The sequence below is a fragment of the Amphibalanus amphitrite genome, unplaced genomic scaffold (assembly GCF_019059575.1).
Source record: "Amphibalanus amphitrite isolate SeventyFive unplaced genomic scaffold, NRLGWU_Aamphi_draft 000847F_arrow, whole genome shotgun sequence".
Lineage (NCBI taxonomy): Eukaryota > Metazoa > Arthropoda > Thecostraca > Balanomorpha > Balanidae > Amphibalanus > Amphibalanus amphitrite.
In genome coordinates, this window is record NW_024882341.1 from 126,002 (window position 1) to 146,892 (window position 20,891).

At 53.1% G+C, this 20,891-nt stretch overlaps 1 protein-coding gene across 1 annotated transcript; it reads right to left on the reverse strand.

Annotated features, from left to right (window-relative positions):
- Nucleotides 1–1,241: 1,241 nt before the first annotated feature.
- LOC122367063 (centaurin-gamma-1A-like) lies at nt 1,242–20,524 on the reverse strand. The gene is made up of 13 exons (XM_043339843.1): nt 19,989–20,524; nt 18,083–18,315; nt 8,148–8,289; nt 7,532–7,666; nt 6,283–6,482; nt 5,764–5,957; nt 5,253–5,469; nt 4,852–4,999; nt 4,192–4,547; nt 3,802–3,919; nt 3,182–3,376; nt 2,182–2,465; nt 1,242–1,859 (listed from the first exon to the last, which is right to left on the reverse strand). The coding sequence occupies exons 1-13, from the start codon at nt 20,203–20,205 to the stop codon at nt 1,644–1,646; spliced, it is 2,655 nt and encodes an 884-aa protein (XP_043195778.1). The 5' UTR covers nt 20,206–20,524; the 3' UTR covers nt 1,242–1,643.
- Between the last annotated feature and the right edge of the window lie 367 nt (nt 20,525–20,891).

Genomic DNA, 20,891 nt, shown 5'->3' on the forward strand with positions numbered 1-20,891 from the left:
TCTATTTGCACAGCGCCTTAAAGCGCTCGTCCAGTAGTGTCAGTGTGCCAAATTTGGTGTGCCTAGGTCAAGGTTTTCCGGAATCGGAGGATGCATCCTCAAAACATGTTTTTCGCCCCTGGCGCGTGCATTCCGCACCCCCTGCTGCCGAGCATGCCATATGGTAATGGTCAAACACCGGGACATGTGACCTGTGAATTTGGCACCTGTGCCTTCCACGGTTTAATTTGGAGCGTCGCTTAAAGGTTTTTGCCCTTCCCGACTTTGTCGGCACGTGGCATGCGCCACGTGACACCGAATGACCTGTGTCATGCATCATCACCTGCCTCAAAGCATTACCCATCGAACGGTACCACCAGCATCTCGATCTGATCATCCGTTTAGACGCAATTCCAATTGTAATGGTTCGTAGACCTTTCAGAGCACGGGTTTTTGGCAACGTAAAATGGCGCCTTGTCGGCTTCACTATCTTCCATAGGAGGTCCATTGGGATCGTCAGTCCAGTTTATTTATACGTCCGTGACTCACCCTCAAGCACACGAACTGCAGCTAAAGGTATGTGTTCTTTGCGAAGTGCCGGGACAAGCTGGCGGCTGCTAGCGCGCGCTGACCAATCAGCGTTGAAAGATGCTAGTTTCCTGAAGACGTAGAGTCTGTCTATCGAATTTAGTTTTTAATCTTCCTTTTTTCTACCAAATATGTGCAGGAAACTATGCTAAGATTGTCAATTAAACAAGAAATTAGGTAGCTCTTCGAAAATAATCACTATTTTTAATAATATAATATTATTTACTTGCAATCATAAGTAAAAGGCACCTGGGAACCACACAACATTCAAGTTGTCATCTCTACCATCATGTGAGTTGTCAACAATTCCTATAAGCCCGAATACAATGGAACGCCAGAACATTAGCCGTTCCAATTCCACCATACCTGTGATAAACACTGTCCAATTTTCACCATACCTGTGATATTTAAAATCAATGCCTCTACAAATCAGTCCGGCTCGATTTAGAAGCACACAGAATTGGACTTTAGGCATCTCCAGCCCGACACCTTTCATCGTTCGGTAGTTCAGTGTCATGGACGTCTTCTTGCATGTTCCATCGCGATTAGAATCGCCGAATGGTCATTAACCTGAGTCAGCTCACGATGCATTGATCTTGGTCATGAGCTAATACAGCCCATCCCCATTTCGTTTTATCACATCCGCATGTCATACCCCTCCTCAAACGCACACAGTTGTAAAGCCCTTTATTTGGCGTGTCAGCAATAAATACAACAGTTGAGTTAGCGGTGAGAATGATGTTATTTGGAATTGATGATGACTGGTGTGATGATATCTATGCGTCCGACGTCACCGTCATACGAAACAGGCAGCCAATACGACCCCTACCGGATGGTAACCACACTACAGTGTCGGCCCGACTGAGTCGGACCGACGCTCAGCTCACACAGACAGGACCAGCTCCGCCTCAGGCGGCGGCTACCACACACGCGACAGCTTCCCAAGCAGAGCATGCACCGTCGGCAGTCCGCGCCCGGCCGGCGCTGGCCGCGCGGCACTCGGTGGCCGGCGGCGCTCCAACAGTCACAGCGCGGCGGCGCGCGGTGCGCAGTGTCCGCAGGTGGGTCCCGGGCCGCTACAGGAGGCCTCCGGCCGCCTCGCGCGGCGTCAGGCTGCCCCGGCGGCGGCTGAGCGCGGCCGCGGCGCCGGCGCCGGCGCCCGGTGCCGCCGGCTCCGGACAGCCGGCCGAGCGCAGCAGGTCGGCCACCGGCGCGCCGGCCGGCCCGGCGCTCCGGGCGAACGCCAGGCACGTGCGCCCCTCCGTGTCCAGACGGTGCACGTCAGCGCCGTGCTGTCCGTACACGGGGAGAGAGGGGAGAGGGAGTTAGACGGTGTACAGATGACGGCCTGTCGGACGGCGAGACGCACAAACACACCGACCGATGGACCTTCAGAATCCATCCATCCTTATCGGGAACAGGAGACAGATTCTAACACCACCACACACTGCTCTGTGCAAGAATGACAGTCACGACAGCCGCATTGACACCTCGGTCGACACAGTAACCTCCACCCGAGTCCCCGGTGCTGGAAACCAAGAGCTGCGGCTGGCTCCCGCCTAACCCGCCAACCCCTGCAATGTGGGCATTGAGTACAGAGCCGTGAGTACGTACCCAGAGGAGCAGTTGTACTATGGCCAGGTTGCAGAGCGCCGCCGCCAGGTGGAGCGGCGTGCGCGCGTCCTGCGCCGACACGGCCGCGTTCACGTGCTCGGGCGCGCAGTGGACCAGCAGCTGGGCGGTGTCGCGCACGTCCGACCGGCACACGGCGTCCACCAGCAGCTGGCTGAGCTCGGCCGGCGCCGGCGCCGGCGCCAGCAGCTCGCGCCGCTCGTACTTGGCGCGGATCCAGCGCTCCTTCTCCTCGCGACCGGCGCCGGCGCCCGGACGGACGCGGCCTGCCGGGGAGGCGGGGGGCTCAGACACGGCGCGGACCGGCGCGGACGGGATGGCACACTAGGGGTGGGCAGCGGCCGGGCCGACACACCATCTGGTAATCTGACTCAGTCGTCAGCTGTCCACCCGGCCGTCAACACCCCCGACATAAACGTCTTCACGCGTCAGTTGGCTGTGGACACCAGTGACTCACTAGCGGCACGTGAAAGGCTGTGCGCCGAGGTGAGGAATGCGCCCATGACCTTATCCAGTGTCGCGAGACGCACCGGCGAACGACGCCTGCCGTCAACGTGATCAATACCAAAGGACAGAAGTTCATATGACGCAGAGGCAATACGAAGAAAAAGGTGATACAGGCGTCGAAAGTCACTGAACCACAGACACGACGCATTCGTTCTGCATGAGCAGTTATTAGACGCTCGAACAAATCGCTACATGATATTACACGACACTATGAAGTATGAATAGATATATCCACAAATGCACCACGTCACACAATGCAAGTCAAAATGATACACTAAAAACGTGCGCAACGCAAACACGGTCGGCAAAGAACAAAGAGGGCTAAACCAATAGCCACATTCATTTATGACGTTATGAATATCCCGCCGCTCACCCTATTACCGTACTATCACCGAGCGCTCTCATGTTCAGTTTGTCTGGCCACCCGGACGGCCGGTCGCGCCCCTGGACGGCCGGTCGCGCCCCGAGCTCTCACCTGCCGGCACGCGGCCCTCCCAGACGGCGTTGGCGGCCGTGTTTCCCAGCGCCAGCATCACAGCTAAGTGACCGGGCGGCCACTCGTCCAGGTCGAGCGAGCGCACCCGACTCACGTGAGAGCCCAGGTTACGGTGGATGCCCGAGCACTCTATACACATGAGCGCGCCCAGGTTCAGACTGGCCCAGTCCGGGTCTGGAGACACAGAGGTCAAAGGTCAGCGATGGCCATAGGTCAAAGGTCACAGAGTTCGGAGGTCACAAGGAATCAGAGGATGTTACCGAGATCGGAGGTCACAAATGCGCCGCGATCACAGAAGTAGGTAATAATAGGTTTGAGTTGGTCACATCACTCACAGGTGAGACAAGCCTCAAACGGGTCAAAGCCTCAAACGGGCGCTAGATAAGCGGATGGATTATAAGGAATTATAAGGAAAGGAAACGCTAATAAATGCCCGAAGCTCATTTGGTTGTTCAATCCATGCCACTAATTGAAAAAGCACCGGTCAACGCACGAGATTGAAATGAAAGCATTGAAAACACGATGGTTTTGACAGGCATTACGAAAAGCAGACCCGGAGCATCCCTGGCCTGTCGAGGACAGCCGAGTCGGCTACTCACTGGGCGCGGCGCAGTCCACACAGGTCGTGTTTCCCGGCACCGAGTTTTTGATGGTCTGTATTGAGGCAGGGTCCACAAGGCTGTTCATCCTCGACTTGGACTTGCTGCTCTCGTTCCCCTGTGACACGGGCGGCGACACAGCAGTCAGAATCGGCGCAGCATTGAGAACACGTCATTCCAAAACGGTTCAATCCAGCACCTCAGGCGCAGAGGTACCCAACCCCGCAATCCCTCACGGCCTATCGTGCAAGACTTATTTACTAATGCGACTGGACCGTCCCCCCCCCCCCCCCCCCCAGCCTGGGTTGAGTGAGCCGATCTTGAATAGCTGCGCTCTGAAAGTGCCAAGGTGTACCGTACCACCGCGCGGTGTGAAGGCGCGGCGCTCACCTGCAGCGAGGTGAGGATCTGCTGCTCGATGACGGCCACCCACTCGTCTCGCTCGTCCTGGCTGCCGGCCTCGAAGTGCCACACCTTGTTGTCGAGCGACACCACCGAGAACTCGTAGCCGTCCGAGTCGACGTCGTCGGCGGCGCTGCGCACGCCGCTGCTCTTGACGCGCCGGTGGCGCTTTTTGACGTTGGGCGTGTCGGCCGTGAGCGCGGCGCCGTTCGCCAGCGAGAGCGAGCAGTTGGAGAGCAGCGCCTCGTCGCGGCCGACGGGCGCCGCCGGGTCGCGCAGCGCCTCATACGCCGTCAGCGTCACCTTGTCCTTGGCGCGCGTGTGCCCCGGCAGACTGCCGCTCGCTGGGGGAGCGCCACAGCGGGCATAGGTGAAACAGCAGGCGGGACAAAATGCGGGATCCATTCGGTCGGCATTACAAATACCAGGACCGCTACGCCATCACAATACAGTAATGTCACAGTAACAAATTACGTCGAGCTGTGAACTACGTCAATGCGATAGGATAAATTGGCACACCATCGGGCGTCACATCGATTTCCAATCCAGCCATTCCGACATCGCATACTACACCCTCACCGCCCGCTCGCTGTGCCTTTAACCCCTCCCTGGCGGGCAGCGTTACGGGACCGTTCCACTAGAACTCACAGTTGAGCGTGAGGTTGCTGATGTTGTCCGCCAGAGTGTTGTTGTTGGCGTTCGGTATGGACTTTGAGCCGCGGGGCCGCTGTCCGGGCACCTTCACCGTGGTGTACTGCAGGCAGATCTCCTTCCCGTGCGCGTCCTCCATGTACTCCTGTCAGAGGGCGGCACCAGACGTCAGCGCGGCGGTTGCTGCACAATGCTCAGTAAGTAAAAAAAAAAAAACGATTGATTGAGTCAGTGAATGAATGAATGAATAAATGAATGAATTTACTTACGTTCATCGGCCAGTAAATAGGTACGCAAAAATCGAAAAATAATCTGAACCTAACTGACAACGTTTCGAGAATCACCCATCCATATTACGCAACAACAGCACAGAGCCCCAGCCGTCGGCGGTCACTCACGTGGAGGGAGGCGTGGTAGGTGAGCTTGCCGTCGTCGCTGATGGTGACGTACTTCTTCTTCCAGTCCTTGTTGAGCGCCTTCTGACTGCGTTTGTACAAGTAGCCCTGTTTAATGGGGATGGCACGGCCACTGCCCAGCTCGGCGGTCTTCAGTCGCCGCTCCTCGTCACCGGCCTTCCGAGACGGGGCGAACAGGTTGGAGCGGCGCCGGTTCTTCCTGCAGGGACAGAGGAGAAATGTCAGCAGGGTATCCAACTCTCTGTCAGCACCGCGCCCATATCAGCGGCGGAAAGGCACGGATGAGAAACGGGAGGGATTGCGTCAATGCGTCATATACTTACCATCGTCACACACAATATCGCACGACGGCTGAGCAGTGAGCACCATGACACCGTCCCACCGCTCCCCTGTACTCCCCCTATACTCCCCTTGTACTCTCCCTATGCTCCTCCTGTACTCCCCCTATGCTCCCCCTGTACCCCAGCGCCTGCCGCTCCCTCGGACCGCTCACCGGCCGGTAGTGGGCGTGGAGCTCGGAGTGGGCAGGTGCGGCTGCGACTCGCCCGACGCCAGCAGCCGCTTCCCGTCGTCTCCGCGCAGCGAGTCAGAGCGGGTGACGGCACCGGGCGCCGGTGCCGGCGGGGGAGGCATGTGCAGCTCGTGCGGCGGCGGCGGCATCGAGTGTGCCTGGCGCAGCGACAGCTCCTGGCGGCGGCAGAAAGTAACGGTCAGGGCTGAGGTGTCCGGACGCGGTCAGGACGGAGAAAGGGAAAAAACGTGGTAGCGACGGTATCCAAGCACATCCGCCGTGCGTATTGCGCTCATCAGATAATTTCGAGAAAGTACAGTTCACTGAAATAGTACAGTGAATATTGAATACTCTAGAATAGGAATGTTTCATTAGTTGCTTCCCCAGGTAGCTAACAAAATACTTTTACAGCAATTCGAAAAAGACGGCGACCATCAGTGCAGGCACCGGTCTTTCCGAGCCAATGACTGGCTGTTGGCTGGTCCCAGCCCGTCCTGTCACCTTGACGGGCGTCTGCGAGTGGCGCAGCTGCGGCGGGCTGTCGCGGCTGGAGGCGGGCGCCGGCGGCGGCGGCGGCGAGTGGCCGTTGCTGGGCAGGAAGGCGGCCGCCGACTGGTAGCGACCCATGTGGCTGGGTGTGGTGGGCCGCGAGCCGGCCGGCCGGCCCGTCAGCGACCGCTGCTGGATCACCTTCTGACACGCTGCCGCATAGAGAGGGTTCTCTAAGCTGCGGGTCAGCTCAGGTGCGCAGGTAGCAGGAGGGACGGACGGCAGAGGGAGAGCACACAGGTCAGAGTGGCGGAAAATGACACGCAGAGGGCCAAATCATCAAAGGAGACCACTCGGGAATACCTAGCCCGCTGGCAACGGGAGTCTCGTCCTAAACATCCGAACATCGGTGATCTCTGGCAGTGAACATCGGAACATCCTGTTAACATCAATTGGCATGAAACAGGACGACGTAACAAACGTCACAACAGGCTTGGCAACACAGACGGATCAGCTGACCGGCCGCCTCTATCAGCCGACCCTCGTTCCCTGACAAAGGCCACTCGTACCTGACACATCAAACTCCCTACCACTACACTATAGTTTACTACTTACCGGCTCACACGCTCACAAGGCAGTCGCACCAAGCCACACAACAAGTCTCACTGGCGGACCGCATCACTCACTTCCGACCGCCACCGACCGATCACTGGCTATGAGACAGCAAACATTCCGTGGCTCCCGGAGCATCACAATCACAAACCGATTGCGGCGGAGAGCAACTGTACATCAGTGGCATCAACACCAGTTCGTAATCAGCAGCGATAAGACACCGGTAACTCGACCGGCCGGACCACGATCGGAAAAATACTCATTGACTGTCTTATGAGTCATGAGATAAACGGTTGTCGTGTACTATCCCGGTTACGGGCGACCGAAATTCCAAACAGCAATCATTCAATTGCAGGTGATGTCTCACATATTTAGGCATCCAAATGCAGATAATGCTTCAACGCTGATAACTCTCTTTAACATGAAGCACCGACATTATCAAGAAACATCTGTAATTCCCGTCAACAAAAACTTTCGTGTCACTTCACTACCACATCGAGTTGATGAAGCACCCACCTCTTATCGCGGAGCTCCGATAACAGCCAGCTATGTCCCTGTCCACCCTCAGCGGAAGGCCCGGTAGACCCATTCATCCCCTCCCCAGTCCCCACGGTACTGCCAACCCTGCGAACCCCCGTGCCCCACTCACCGACTTGGAAGACGGTCTCGACGTTCAGACCGTATGTGGCGCACGTCTCGAAGTAGGAGCAGTGTTTGAGACTGCCGGCCAGCTTCCTTGCACTGCTGTCGTCGATGATGCGAGGGTTCGTCTCGCTGATGGCGTCTGGGGGTCGGTCGGGGTCAGCGCAGGTCAGCCGGGAGGTCACCAGGTCAGCGAGTACAGGGCACGGGTCGGCTTGGAGGAAAGCAAAGCCAGGGAGAAGCAGCAGCGTGTGCCTAGCTCAGTCTGTGATGAGAGCTCAGGACCGCGGTTAAATGAGCCTAAAGCAGAAGGCGGTGATGACTGAGGTCACACTTCACGGCCTTTGTGTGGTTATTATCTGTTCTATGAGCATGCGCCGCCATTCGGCTGACGGAAGTGTGTGGTGCGTCACTCGGGTAACCGGCCGGAACCGGCCTCTATCTGCCCCGTCCCGGCGGAACAGGGCCCTCAGTGTACCGAGCAGACAGAGCCGACTCACCGATACAGCGGCAAACATCAGACGCGGTGTGAGAGGGCGGACACCGCCGCCCGCCATACAGCAGCGTGACAATGACGGCACCAGCAGACGGAAATGGCACTGACCAGATTCACAGACTCTTACCTTGCGTACCGACAAGAATAATTGGTATTTCAGCAGTGTTTCGGAAGAAGTTCATTTTGCTGTAGTAGTGGTAGATGGCATTGAAGCTGCTCTCGTTCTCCAGACTGAAGACGAATATAACGGCGTCCACCCATGTGGAAAACTGTGAATAAAAAATATATGCATAAGTACCATGCACAAAGAGCGAACTTACACGACATTGGTACATACAGCATGCTCTATACTGGAGGCAGAAGACATCGAGCGCACGTCAACGTAGCCTTAGCTCCAGTGAAGAAGCAGTACCTAAAAAGTTATTCAAATAAAGAAGCAAAGAGGGCATTACAGCATAACTTACATCAGTTCAGAGCACCTCGACATAACGCTGGGGATGTAAAGTTTAGATAGACCAGGTGAGCACTGAGCATATCGAACCTTTCGTAATATTTATGTAATGACTGCTAGTCATCAAACAAAGTCCATTCGAAGGAATATCTCAAGACGATCTGGACCAACGGCCTTGATAAAAAAAGAATAAAGTTATCTTATACTAGCCAGGGTAAGGGTATTGAGAGACGTTATGACCCATCCTTTGGGGAAAATCATTGGCTCTTACCGATTAATCATTAACGAGTATCAAAATTAAAAAAAACGCAAAGGTGACACACGGTTGAGATCAAAACATGGTTGCTGGTCTTTTTACGTTTTGCATACAGTCAGCGGAAGGACTGAAATATTAGGACAGGCAGGTCAAAAAGCGAAATACGAAATATAATTGTTGCTGTGCTACTATTTCATACGTCATCATGCCTGCCCTGTATTTCAATCGACCATTTATCATCAACATTGGCAGCAAATGAATGCAATATATTTTTGACTGCTTTTAATTGAAATAAAAAAATATTTGTACACAGCATAATAATAAATGAATCACAATGCTTCAAATGTTCACACTTAGGCACACTGAAAATTTTAAAACGGTTTTGAATACACTTCTTTGCATCAAACTGATGTCAGTTAAAAGCACCAGCCTGCATCAGGCCTCTGTCCCTTATTCGGTCTGAAATGGGCCTCGTTGACCCGATTCTGTCACTAAACAAACTAAAGTATGAATAATCACTATCCATGACGTAGTTAGGGAATGTAATTAAATGTACGCCGTCAAATGTTTGACATAGTGCGTAATAAGCACCATTCGCACCACCGAGACTGAGAGGTCTTACCACAGACACTACAAGGCATAACGCGATGCAGAAGTTCGCTTCGAAGCTACTCGAAAAAAAAAATGTGAGGAAGTACCCATTGACGTAGGCATCTGGTATATGCTAATGCAAGTCAACACATTCACTAGGCATTTGAGTCAGTGGTAAATCCAGGAAGACGGTATCGGGTATTGTTAGGGGTGTACGGAAAATCAGTCCCTCCCCTAAAATATCCATATTTGTAAAACTCCCCCACAGCGCCACTATAACAGGTTGTAAAACTCATTTATTTTGCTGTGTCATTTAAAGCAACTTTTCTTAAAAAAAAATAATGTCCTACAATAATGACGCTATTCTTTCGATTTATCACTGGGCATAGATAACATGATTCATGTTATCTATGCTCTGGGAATAAAAAAATGTCACCTGAAGTCCAGTACCTACTATAGGTGCACCACGTCGCATGGTGGTGATGGCTCCGCTGGCATTGTTAGCGGTGAGATGTGGAAGTGGAAAACGTTGCGCGTTGCTTAAAAAGTACCTAAATACACAAAGTCCAAAAATGATGATGACTGGTTTCTTTTCCTTAGCCTGGGTGAAAACTTTGGCAATTATTTTGAGCGCTACCTTATTGACCAGCCGTTGCTTATTGCCAGCTTGAGAAAAATACGAACGTTCATCGTTTACCTCTGGCCGGAACGTTTCCGTAGATATTGGCAAATAATGACATAAACACACGGCGTACTGAGAACATTTTATTTATACAAATATCACATTCCATAAATTAATAGCATCTGCCTGTAGAATGCAATGTCTGCAATGATGACATGATTTCTCCGCATAGCCCTGAGACGAGATAGACAAAAATGAGACCACTCTCAATCGGCAACATACGCTCAGTTATCTGTATAACCAGAACTGAGATAGCACCCGACAACGAGCGGGCACTATCGTGATCACCGGCTCGGATCATAGAAACAACATTTCGGCGGAAGCCGAAAACAAGTTCAACTGCACTCGATTAGGCAGGTGGAACCCAATCCAACTCCACTTGGCCGGGCAGATAAGATCCAAGCCCAACTTCACTCAGTCAGGCCGAAGGGGTTCGGCTGCACTCGGTGGACGGGATCCAGGCCCGCCTTCACTCAGTCAGCTGCGACTGACTGTGGCCGGCCGGCACCAGCCCTGCCGGTTACAGTGGCTCGTACTTGGCCGTTCGCACCAGCTCCTGGCGCAGCATGGTGGTGACGGTGAGCGCCACCCGCTTGGCGAACATGTAGATCTCCACCGAGAACCAGAACAGCACCAGCGAGCCGATCACGAACACGGCGGCGGCGGCCGAGGCGGCGGCGACCATGGTTGGCTGCGGTGGACGACGGACTGGCGACGGAGCGCGGACACTGACGACAGCTTCCCGGCGACCAGAGGACAGCTGCCACGACGTGTAGACGTTCGACAGTACGCTGAGGCCGCCCGACGAGTGATGAATATGCTGACAGGTGCGTTGCAGTCGTCAGTCAGCGCTGACAACCGTTTACGCAAGTCCACTGGCCAAATGGAAATTCAAGCGTGGTGCCGAACAAGTCGCTGAGAGAAGCGTTCCCCGGTTTGCACAGGTCCGACAGAGTTGTTCGATCCGTGGAGTAGCGGTTATAGCTGACAAGTCGATGCTCTCAGCAGGACGGGTCGGTGGTGCGCAGAGAGTTGGCCGGTCACCGCACGGCGGAGGCGAGCACTGGAGGACCGTGTGGGACGCGGGCGGCGGCTACACTGGCCGCCCAGACTGGCGCATCGTCTATTTGTCTCCTGGCCATGCAGGAAGTGCTGGACGCCATCTCTGGCGGCGGGAGACGGCCCGGACAGAGCTGTCGCTCACGAGGCCAGCATGACACGCGCCAGGCGCCGCCGTCCGTATATCGTACACACACGCGCAGACAGACACACGCGCCGGCGGCGCGGCTGTGGGCCGTCAGCAGCGTTTGAGCCGGATTACGGCGGCCGGCAATCCGACGCCGACCGGCGTGTCAACAGCCGCCAGCCGGCACGCCGTCCGTGGCTTTGAATACGGACTGAGCAACCGCTCGCGAAACCCGTCCGTTTGTTTTCGCCCCGAGGCGCGGCCGTCACGAGGTTAATGAGCGCGGTCGACCGGGACTCGTGGCGGCCCAAAGTTCCGCGTTCGTTCGACATTACCTCACTGGGCCACACAATGGCCCACTCGGTATTGGCACAGTAATGCAGTGCAGCTAGCCGATAGCAAGAGTGGGATGGGGAATGGGATGATGAAATGTCAATTTGCCAGAATAAGAATGGCTGCGGGTAATAGCAAAACCATGGATGAGATGTAAAACCTATAAAATGTTTAATGCATGGTCATTTTGTTTACACACTGATAGTGTTCGTTGGTCAGGTGATCAGCCACATAGCTCGACTTTCAATATCTAGGCGCCGTGGGTCAGTTCTTAGAGGCAACATTCGGAGACCGAGGAGACGTCCACCAAGCAGAGATAAAGCTCTATCTTTTTTAAATGAAAAAGAGCTTTATCTCTGCTTGGTGGACGTCTCCTCGGTATCCGAAGACATCGCCTACCACGCATCCTGGACAGTGGACACCTCCTCTACCTGAGAATGGCATCTCCTAGCAACTGGCCCGTGACACTGCATAACTGCGAAAACTGGGCGACTTCAGCGGTGGTAAAATAAATGCCACACATTGACAGAGTTCGAAGATGTTGACTTGTAGATCCACTGTTTCGGCAAAATCCGACTATTGTGGCGATCTTCTTGTACTTTGTAGGCCAAACCACTGACCTGACATAAAATTTTAGGAAATGCTAACGAAAGAGCCTTGAAAGAGCTATTAAAAGCGCTTCTCAGTGACGTTCTAGCTTTTTTTTTTTTTTGGTTCACGAGTTGTTCGCCTATTAAAAAAGCCAACATCGAGAAAAAGTCACAGAAAAAGTTTACCATCGGTGACGTCCAGTGACATCAGTCTTGCCCTGAAAGAAACATGACTTTTGCATCTGAAAGTTGCTTCTTTCCACATCCTCCTAGCTTTCCTCGTTTTCGAGATATGTAATCAGGTGTCGTCAAATACGCTCCCTATGGCGAAGCTGGCTGAGACCCCCACTTGAGCGCGGGATATAAACTGAAAAATCATGGATTTTCCTAGGGGCTTGGATTTTCCATACTCAATAACGCTTCCAAAATCGTAAACTACAGTGAACACCAGCCTAAAACGCATAAGTAACTACTGCATATCTAACATTCCAGTATTGAAAACATAACACGGTTTTACGTAATTTAATCTAGGTTGGGCGTCACGACCCGCGCCAGACTATTTATTCCGCATATCTGAGCAAGTGTGGCATGTCAAAGCTATGCGTCGTTTGTGACGTGTGTGTATGTGTGCATGTGTCTGCTGCAGCGAGCAGACCGCCAGGCCAGGCCGGACCAGACCCCTGGACAGTGACGCCGGCACGACGGGGAGGGGGAGGGGCGGGGCGGCGCGTGGTATGCCGGCACCCTCTGCAGGGCTGGAGGGGAGGGGGGGGGGCTGCAGGACCGCGGGTCATAAGACATCCAAGGCTGTCACTGTTTGCGTTGTGCATGCACCCCGCACCGTCGCAGGCACAGCTCGGAGTTTGTCCGTGGCCGATGGAGGGAAAGGCGGCCGGTCAGTAATTTACCCGACCACGCTGTCTCCGTCTCGGTTGCGGGGTTGGTGTGCCAGCAGCTCGGCTCCAATGCAGCTCACAGAAAATGCGCCCGCCATCAGAAATGACGGTGTCTGATGACACCATTTTTTCAACGGAAAAGGTTCCCATAACAACATATCTTCACGGATGAAAGGTTGAGCCATGTTGAGCTATGGTTGAGCCGACTGGAAGGTTTGATTTGTTTCCGAATTCCAGGCAAAACGTGATGCCTTTTATCCGAAACAGCTCACGACGTCGTTACGTAAAACACTGACAAGCACGTAAACCACGTAAACCACCGGCCGGCACCCCGACCAGTATGTGATCACGTCTTCGTGAGCTGTCACAGCTCCTGCGGTCGCGATCAGTTGCAAATTGCCGAGTTCCTCGCCGGCCGGTGACCTGCCGACCGCGGGCGGCACGCCGGCCCGGCGCGGAGCGGAGTGGAGCGGAGCGTGATCGCTCAATCAGCGGCGCCGTGAGCGCGTCGCGCCGCTCTCACGACACTGGCGTGCCGCCCGCGCCGCGCCATGTTTACAGTGGCCCGTCCATCACCTCGTCTGCCCGGCACCGGGCGAGCGCCAGTCCCCCCAGCATCACCCCGGACACAACGGGATCAAGGAGATCGCTGGTCAAGGAAAACGGACGTCCGGCCGGCTACTGCCAGCCGCTGTGTATACGCTTCACACGGAGTGACATTGAATTATCTGGGTCAGTTAATGGCTCAGCTGAGATGCGCCCGAGGCTGTGGAGGCGTAGTACGGCAGCAGCCAGTCACCTTATTGGGGTGATTTGTCACACATATCACGTGCAGGCCTGGTCTCGAGCTGCTCCGCTGACACAGTTGGCAGCTTCCACCGAGCCTCTCGCACGGTGTCAGACACAGCCCCAAGATCAATAAAAACAAACCATCGCTGCTGAGAAGGCGAACGAAAACCTCACTGCTCTACTAGGAACCCTGCACCGATTGATCGCCGTGAGATCATCACTCTGGCGGCGCCGGTCCCGTCATCCCATCGGACACCGGTTCCCAGGAGGTCAACACACCGCGGTCGACAGCCGCTTTATGCCTACAGGAAATATCCGCTAGCTCACCGGCGATACAAAGAGTTTTGGCAGCTGCCAAAGTACGAGTCGTAAATTCCACCTGTTCAAAAATAGCACGGGAAAAAAGACCAAACAGCCGCAAGGGAATGAAACCAGTCCGACTTCTAACGCTCGTCGATGCAGGCGTATCAGTGTCGCGTAATGCAGTCATCCTGCAGCACTTTATACATCAGCAGAATTGCACAGTACCTAACGCCTCAACTCTTTCCGCGCTTCTCGAACTACTCCCTACGATCCCCGGAAGATGCGACTACATCCGAACGGACACAGGGAAATGCACTGAGAATGAAGCTGAATAACCGGGGGGACGGACCGATCTGAGCCTGAACAGACCGGCCAGAGAGGCGGTGGGATCAGGTTACGGGCGTTTGGCGGTGGTTGTGCACCACGGGTGGCCGACCAAGCAGCAGAACTGCTCTGAGCAGACGCGGATTCAGGTCCTTGGTAAGCACCGGGTGGCTGGGCGGACGGTGGGGTAGATTTCGGGTGGATGGGCGAACGGTGGGGTGGCTGGTGGGTGAGCGGACGATGGGGTGGATTTCGGGTGGGCGGCTGGGCGGTCGGTGGGTGGATCCCGGGTGGGCGGCTGTCGGGCGGGGTCACCGTTCATAGGCGATCCGGCGCAGACCGCGGCGGTGCAGGACGGCGCCAGCTGGCTGCGGCGGTTTGTATGTATACAGCCGCCGTCGCCGCCAGCCGAGCGGGACGGACAGGCGTGCACACGGGCCGGAACACGGGCCGGGCGGCCCGCCGCGTCCAGAAACGGTCCAACAGGGACAGGGAACAGTCCAGCCCGGTCCGAGGGACGGTCCAGCCGTCCAGCCCCGACAGAGGGCGGTTCAGCCTGGCAGTGAGACGGTCCATCAGACCAGTTAGGGAGCGGCCCAACTCGGTCAGAGGACGGTTCAGCCAGGCTGAGAGTCAGTCCACTCGTGCTAGTCCGCACAGGGACGCCGCCAGACTAGCAATGCGACGACACACGCTGCACGCACTACATGCACTCGCGAGCCGGGGATGTCACCGGTCGCCCGCTGACGCAATGCTGGGCTGAGGCAGCCCGCTGTGGACCGAGGCAGCCCACTGTAGTTCGAGCCAGCCCATTGTAGTTCGAGCCAGCCCGCTGTAGTTCGGGGCAGTCCGCCATGGTTTCACAGCATAGAGGAGCCACAGGTAGACGGAATCGACGGAATACGTCGAGCGAGAGTAGAGCTTGGGCGGGCATAGTGACGGCACAACTCGAAAATTATTTATTTGATCTTAGGTTCAGGGAACGGCCGAGGCTTTCAAAGGTATTAACTGATATCATGATACCAATGGTGGATGTTCTCTATTTCTGAAATCATTTATTATACTTAAACTGACAATGCAACAGGAAAATGTGCACACCTGGGCAGCGTAGCGGATGAAAATCTCTCGGAATTACTACGAGGAAAACATCGATCAGTGAGAGCGGCGCTTCGACCGTCGTTATGAATACAACTGAACGTAGTTGGTGGTTGAGATTATAACGATATGAGCGTGCTTATGGCGATACGGGTATGCGGCAACCAGGTAATGAAGGGACAGATCCGTACAAATGACATATGAATATGTGATCTTGCTAACGTGTTCCTTAATCAGCAGAAATTCCACAACTGATAACGCAACTCATCAATAATTGAATTACCTACTCCTACTGTTCAAAAATACTTTCCCGACAATTACACTACCCAAGCAGCTCGGTTCTATGCGCTCTGGCGCCCATTCTACCATCACCAGCCGGCGGTGGTGTTAGTGACCCGTGGTCGTACCCGTCACCACACTGGTGGTCAAATTAAGGCGACGAGCGGAGCGGACCGCGTTCAGCTTCACGGACACGTTAAACGCAATCGCTACCTCGTGCTGGTTGCTCGGAAATTCCATATGGCTACTTTGGAGCTATGTATGCGCATTGCGCAACGTTCTCGCCTTAAGGCTGAAACAGACTCTTTCCGCGTTCAGGAAATCGCATGCGAGAGCCTATTCAAATACATTATAATTCTTCTCGCATCAATCGCTTGCGGGAGATGTGTGCGATTGATGCGAGCGTGCTTCCATGTAGTTGAATAGGCTCTCGCATGCGATTTCCTGACTGCGGAAAGAGTCTGTTTCAGTTAGTCCTTGGTAATCATTGTAAGCAAATTGTACATGCATAATTACATATAAATGACGTCTGCCAAGTAAACGTACCTTATAGGTATATGGATCATGAAGGTGACAAGGGCCTGTTGAGGATTTGGTTATAATACCTAATGACAGGGCTGCGGAGTCGATGGATTTTCGGCGACTCCGACTCCGACTCCGACTCCAGCTTTCAAAAACCAGCTCCGACTCCGACTCCGACTCCGGGCAGAATTGTCGACTCCGACCGACTCCAACTCCCGACTCAGACTCCGCAGACCTAGCAGGGCTGCGGAGTCGACAGATTTTCGGTGACTCCGACTCCGACTCCGGCTCGGGTTTCTAAAATCGACTCCGACTCCGACTCCGACTCCGGTCACAACTGTCGACTCCGACCGACTCCGACTCCGACTCCGACTCCGCAGCCCTGCCTAATGACAATGAAAGCCTAATCAGATTATGGACAATGGCTCCTGATAATGATAATCCAGTAGGTATAAATAATGACATTGTCGCACGTTAAACCGTGCCATACCACGGGCACCATGGGTCCATTCCGTGTTCGTTGATAAGTCCTACACAATATGCAATAATATTCAAAGACGCTCATTTGTCTTGTGCAAATTCCTTACTTCCAAGTTCACCCAAACCCGAAACAGCCACGGCTAGGTGGTCACGCCATCAGAAGAACTTTTGCTCATTATCATGACGCATTGTCCAATGGATAAAAAGAATACAGCTGAAGGATTAGCGACTCCATTCAGAGACGAGGAGTGAAAACAAATAATAAAAGAGTTCAGAGAGCCAGACGCGAAAATAACGCAATGGCCCGAGCCACTACTTCCGGGCTGGGTTGAGTCCGTCAGGCGTGAGGAGCACCGTCAATAATCCATGCACTTCGACACCAATTAGTCATTGTGGTCTGCACCGCAGGCGGCGCCTTATCCATCAAACATACCTTAGAACCAGCGTTGGTAACGGGCGGCACAAGTGTGCGGTAAACAATGGTCCATGCCGACCGCGGGCACCAAATGTCCTTGGCCGTGTGTACCGTTCCTTCTTCAATGTGCCGACAAAACACCGGGCAGCCGAGCTCGCCACAAAAGCCATCCATCCACCGCATCAACCAGCCCGTAGAGCGCTATGGACTGTCTACACCCAACACAGTTTTCTACGGTGACTTTCTACGACGACGCGGAATCCCCGAGTCTCTCCCTCTCAGTCATTGGCGGTGGGCGTTTGACAGCTGCCCCCGTCACCATTCCGTGTCGGTGTGTCACGCTCTGGAGAGCCGTCAGCCGGGCGCCGGGCTATTTGCGTCCATGACCGGCGAGCGCCAGGGCGCGGGGCCTGACACACGCGTCAGTCGCCGACCGCGCCCCGCCGACTCGGTCTGTAGGAACCGGACCCGCCCACGCCCAGTCCGCTCTACAGACACGATACACACACCAGCCTGCAAGCCGGCATTCCGCTCCAGTACCAGCTCAACCGAACTCGCATTCCAGACCACGACAGGAGCCAATGACCGGCCGTGTTTGGATTTCGATTAGACCGTACCTAATGTATGGGACTGCAAATACTCCGTACAATACTTGTTAGGTAGGTATAAGTCAACTGTTACATGATTGACAGTAATCGATTTTCCAAAAGTCCCGATGCTCCGTTCCCTTCTCGTAACGCCACGCCCCTCCCGGAGCTCCCAGTGACTGTATGTCCACGGCGTCCCCCGCCCCCTAGCTGTCGGGCGTCGCCGGCCCGTTGTGAAACAGCCGAGAGCTCGGCCGCAGCCGGGCCGAGGCGTGGGACTGACCTGCAGCTCCGGCGGGCCGCCCTCGTCCCGGATCAGCAGCAGGTAGCTCTGGCCGTCGAGCACCATCTCCTTTTTGAAGCGGCCGCCCTCGGGCGACTCCTCCTGCATATAGGAGCCAGTCAGGTAGCGGTGCACCAGCGCCGACTTGCCCGAGCTGAGACTGCCCACGATGCCCAGCCGCAGGTCGGGCACCGCCCGGCTCAGGGTCCACTCCTGGCTGTTGACGAACGAGTCTGGGGACAACAGACCGGGGAAGGGCGGTCAGTCCAGAACAATGCATAACAATCCAGTAAAATGCAACTCACAAAGGAAGAATGAGTCTGGGGCAGCAGATCAGGATCAAAGAGTGGTCAATCTGGAATAATGCAGATAAACAGCTCAGAGGGAAAGTCAGTATTGTGGCAGGATGATACCTATTACCCAGCTATATTTATAATGAATGGCATGTATATCATGAAATGTGATCGTAAACATGCACACATTATGACAAGCATGTATCAGCATTTCATGGATTTTTTAAAATAAATTTTGACAAATTAAAAAAAAAACATATTAGCAATAACTTATGCCACAACTACAAATAACTTTCATACATCAATTGTCAGCCATGCCAGCTAGATGAAATTCATAGTCATGTACTTTCACAAGTGATGCTCAGATACTTGGTATTTTTTTAAGGACACCAACACTGGACAATCAACTGCCAAAATGCTCTAGAAATGCAGCTGAATGAACCAAATAATAAAAATGGCCCACAAGCAAAGCCACATTAACCCTAACCAAATCACCTTTCATTACTTTTAACAAGGGGTAGGTAAATGCTGCTCAACCAAAATGCATTTAAGGGAATTTTGACTTCATTATTGAAAAAGGCAGTGATTCTGTTTTCCATCCCAAACTTTTACCCAAAAAAACTTTCCTAGCTCCAGTGTAACTAGCAGGCTAAAATTATTAGCTGTTCCTGAAGGATTTTCTGATAATAATAAAAGGTTACCACTGCAAACCACATTTGGTCTATGTGTAGATAAAGTATGGTTGGTAAGTTGGTAGGTTGTAGGTTAGTAGGCTGCAGGTTGTAGGTTAGTAGGTTGCAGGTTGTAGGCTTTAGGTTGCATTCTTGTAGGTTGATAGGCTCAAGGTTGTAATTCAGTAAGTAAGGCTAGGTCTGAGCTCTGTTCGGTCGCTGTTTTTTTATCAGCATGCTGTCGGTTTTTCCCATATACCCGGAAGTTATTGCTGGCGCTTCTTGGCCTCTCATTGGTGAAATGAAGAGACCATGTGAATTTGACCAATGAGGAGCCAAGAAATAGCAGCATGCTCGCAGCCTGCTGATAAAAAACTGTGACCGAACAGCGCCCAGGTTTGATTATGCTTTTTAACTTCACCATACTTCATCTACACATTTACCCCATATTTCACAGTACCTATTTTAATCAATTAATAACTTTCATGGTCAAAGGACATGAAATATGAATGCATGTCCCAATCATGTTCACCACAACAGACCAATGCAATGTATGGGTAGCTTCAGTAAATACTGTGCAATTACCACTGTGTACCTCATACCCATATCTGTACATATCATTATCACCCTACCTAGTACCTACATTACCAAATCAATGTGCGGAGAAAAAACAGCCATATGGCATGATAGATCCCGAGCAAACAGAGCTCTTGGCCATACAACTGGAACATTGTGATTAAGAGAAGGGTGTACAGAAGATTAAATCATATTGGAAGGTAGGTACCTACCTATTACTAGTACATCTTGGCTAACAATGGACACTTCCAATATCAGGGTCCTATTTTAAAATAAGCTACTGGCTTTCTGATTTATCTATCACAACAGAGGGAGAAAACATGCATGCAAAGCACCTCTTTCTTCTCCCAGCCTTCTTTTACTCACCTTCAATGCACACAACATGCTCTCGGATCTGCTGAGCCAATGCTGGATCTTGCACATGTTCAATCAAATCATATATAGCATATATAGATGGATGAACACTTTCAAATCTTTGTATCTCTTGCCTGATGGCATGAGAATTGGAAACAAATGGCATATGAGGTCTTGTTGACATTCTGTATAAGCTTGATCCAAGTGTATTCAATCCTTCACTTTCCATCAGGTCATTTTCTCTTCAAAATAATGACTGATTCATCCAACAACATCGTTCTTGCACTTCCTGGGCAGCTCATTTCACTTCAACTTACATTACAATTCAATAAATAATAGGATTGGGCCGCGCCTCACCCGCACAAGTTTCAGTTTGAGTCGAAGCAGGGTTCCAGTCGTTCCAGTGGAATCAATATTCACCATCTAAGGCCAACTCCTGAAAAGTCACCAAGCAATATTCTCACAGAATCTAATGATCAAAAGAGAGTATTGGCAGGACCGAAAATTATTAAAAACACAGAAAGAAATGACATTCACAGCGAACAATAGGTAATCAACGTAAACAAGAGCATCAATAAGGGACCGTGTATATCACACCACGGTGAGATTTACACAATACCGGCCATTTGTGTAAATCACACCCACCCCGGTGTGATATACACAAAATCTACTACGTAGTGTAAATCACACCCGGGTGAGGAATACACAGAGAGGGCAGCTGTGTGTATATCTCACCACGATGTGACGTCATAGCAACGCTGAACGTCCATTGGTCAGAACAGTGACTCTGCTCGCCCATTGGTCAGATCAGACTAAGCACTACGAATATTCCGGCGCGATTCCGGGCGTCCTCTCACTTGGAATCAGTTGACCGCCTGGCCTAGTGGTGAAGGTGCTTGCACCATGATACGAATG

What these genes read in the sequence shown, in the direction of transcription:
- LOC122367063 (XM_043339843.1), bottom strand. Translation starts at nt 20,205, where the DNA reads ATGGAAAGTGAAGGATTGAATACACTTGGATCAAGCTTATACAGAATG. An exon ending in GCATGTTGTGTGCATTGAAG is followed by an intron (nt 18,316 to 19,988) that starts GTGAGTAAAAGA and finishes TGTTGTCCCCAG; the next exon opens with ACTCGTTCGTCAACAGCCAG. An exon ending in CCTACCACGCCTCCCTCCAC is followed by an intron (nt 5,000 to 5,252) that starts GTGAGTGACCGC and finishes GCCCTCTGACAG; the next exon opens with GAGTACATGGAGGACGCGCA.